Source organism: Hippocampus comes, unplaced genomic scaffold (assembly GCF_001891065.2).
Source record: "Hippocampus comes isolate QL1 unplaced genomic scaffold, H_comes_QL1_v1.1 scaffold1288, whole genome shotgun sequence".
NCBI classification, from domain to species: domain Eukaryota; kingdom Metazoa; phylum Chordata; class Actinopteri; order Syngnathiformes; family Syngnathidae; genus Hippocampus; species Hippocampus comes.
Genome location: NW_017806670.1, coordinates 1 through 1782, shown reverse-complemented (window position 1 = coordinate 1782; position 1782 = coordinate 1). Strand labels below are relative to the sequence as shown.

Genomic DNA, 1782 nt, shown 5'->3' with positions numbered 1-1782 from the left:
TACTTTATTTATTTAACTGTACTCATTTGAACACACACACACACACACACACAAAAATAATACGACTACTAATGGCAATAATAAAAATACTAATCACAGGCAACCGCCAATCATCCTCTTACCTGGTTAAAATGAGTCTTGGATGTTTGTTTCAGTTCTTCTAAATCTTTCCCCGTGAATAGTTGCTGAAAATAAGTTGTAAAATTGTCAAGCTAACAAGAAAAGGAAGTGATCCTGTTCTCCCAAAAGAAAAAAGTTTGCTCTTACTGCTCCCCTGGGCACACAGATGGCCAAAACAGAGCTTCCCGCTTTGCTGACAGCCGATTTGAAGAAACCGATATCGGTGGACAGGAAAACGTCTCGGAGGTCCGTCAGCTGAATGCGAAGGAACGGCAGAGAGTCAACGTTAACCATGCGGGAGGAACATGGTGGCAAAAAGTTGGGGAATCTCATTTGACAAAACCAGCTTCTTGTGGGCATTGATTGATAAGTTAAAAACAAACAAAAAAAACAGTGAATTACGGTATGAGGAGCGCTGTGAATAACCTACGGTGACTGTTCAAAAATGGATTTCCGTAACTCGGTAGACAAACAGCATTTGGGTTCCAATTTTCATGGAAATGATCTTGCAAATGTCGATTGAGAATCACGCAAGAAAGGGAGAAAATGTTCATTTCAAGCGCCATAGTCAACTAAAAAATAAAAAGTGACTTCCGAAATGCAAGCTTAAAAAAGTCGCAGATGAACAAGAAATTTCGTCTGAAGGCCACGACAAAGCCCACTTGAAGATTCAGGATTTGTGTTCACAGATGTCATCCAGGAGACAGAAGTAGTGCACCTTCATGCCAAATCTGGTATCAGGTTTGTCCACCCCATAGTCCCTCATGGCCTCTTCATACGTCACGCATGGGAAAGGAAGCGGGAGCGGGCCTTTCTCTGCAGGCCACGAGTATTCCAACAAACCTTCCACCAGGGACATGATGCCCGCCTGGTCCACAAAAGACATTTCGATGTCGACCTGTAGAGTCACATTTGCAATGAGGCGGAGGGGAAAAAAAATAAAATAAAATCAAATACATTTCCAGCAATGGAAATGACTCTTCTGGAGACGTGTCGAGAAGGCGAGACATCGTTACCTGGGTGAACTCGGGCTGCCGATCCGGTTTGGAGCCTTCATCTCGATAGCACCGAGCTATCTGGAAGTACCTGTGTCAGTCACCGTGCACATTTTACTTGACGTGTACAAGAGCAACTATTACACCAAATATTGATTGATTTATTTTCCTCCTAATTTAAGTGCCTTTTTTTTTTACTCATTATTTAACCCAATGCCGGAAGTGGGTCATGGAAAAACCATCCCTCCCACCGCTAAGCTTCGAGAGGAGCGACTGCAATGTCCCACCTGTCAATCCCAGCCACCATTAGAAGCTGCTTGAACTGCTGAGGACTCTGAGGGAGGGAATAGAAACGACCCGGGTCTCTGGACGGAACCACAAACTCTTTGGCTCCCTAAGAGCAGCGGGAAAAGACGCATTAGACGAGCCTCGGGGTTGGGAAGATCAAAAGTCTGGCTAACCTGCAATAATAAGTATATTTAGTTCATGCCTATTTCACGGAATCACACTGTACTTACCCCTGGTGTTTTTCTAAACAATGTTGGGGTTTCTACGTCAACAAAACCTACAAAGTGGAAGAGAAACAAACAAAAACAGAAGGTCAATTAAGAGGCGGTTCAGAGACCGGAGAGATGGATGGGACATGAGAATGCGAGCCAAGTACTGA

General features: G+C 43.9%; 1 protein-coding gene across 1 annotated transcript; it reads right to left on the bottom strand.

Annotated features, from left to right (window-relative positions):
- Positions 1–93: 93 nt before the first annotated feature.
- LOC109508112 (aspartate--tRNA ligase, mitochondrial-like) lies at positions 94–1720 on the bottom strand. Its single transcript, XM_019857954.1, has 6 exons — positions 1634–1720; positions 1403–1509; positions 1137–1206; positions 839–1018; positions 268–375; positions 94–185 (listed from the first exon to the last, which is right to left on the bottom strand). The coding sequence occupies exons 2-6, from the start codon at positions 1420–1422 to the stop codon at positions 111–113; spliced, it is 453 nt and encodes a 150-aa protein (XP_019713513.1). The 5' UTR covers positions 1423–1509; positions 1634–1720; the 3' UTR covers positions 94–110.
- Between the last annotated feature and the right edge of the window lie 62 nt (positions 1721–1782).

Bases quoted from the DNA above. Each gene is read 5' to 3' on its own strand.
- LOC109508112 (XM_019857954.1), bottom strand. From the start codon at position 1,422: ATGGTGGCTGGGATTGACAG. The intron at 376-838 runs GTGCACTACTTC...CTTCGCATTCAG, and splicing joins ATACCAGATTTGGCATGAAG to CTGACGGACCTCCGAGACGT. The intron at 186-267 runs GTAAGAGCAAAC...ACTTATTTTCAG, and splicing joins TCTGTGTGCCCAGGGGAGCA to CAACTATTCACGGGGAAAGA.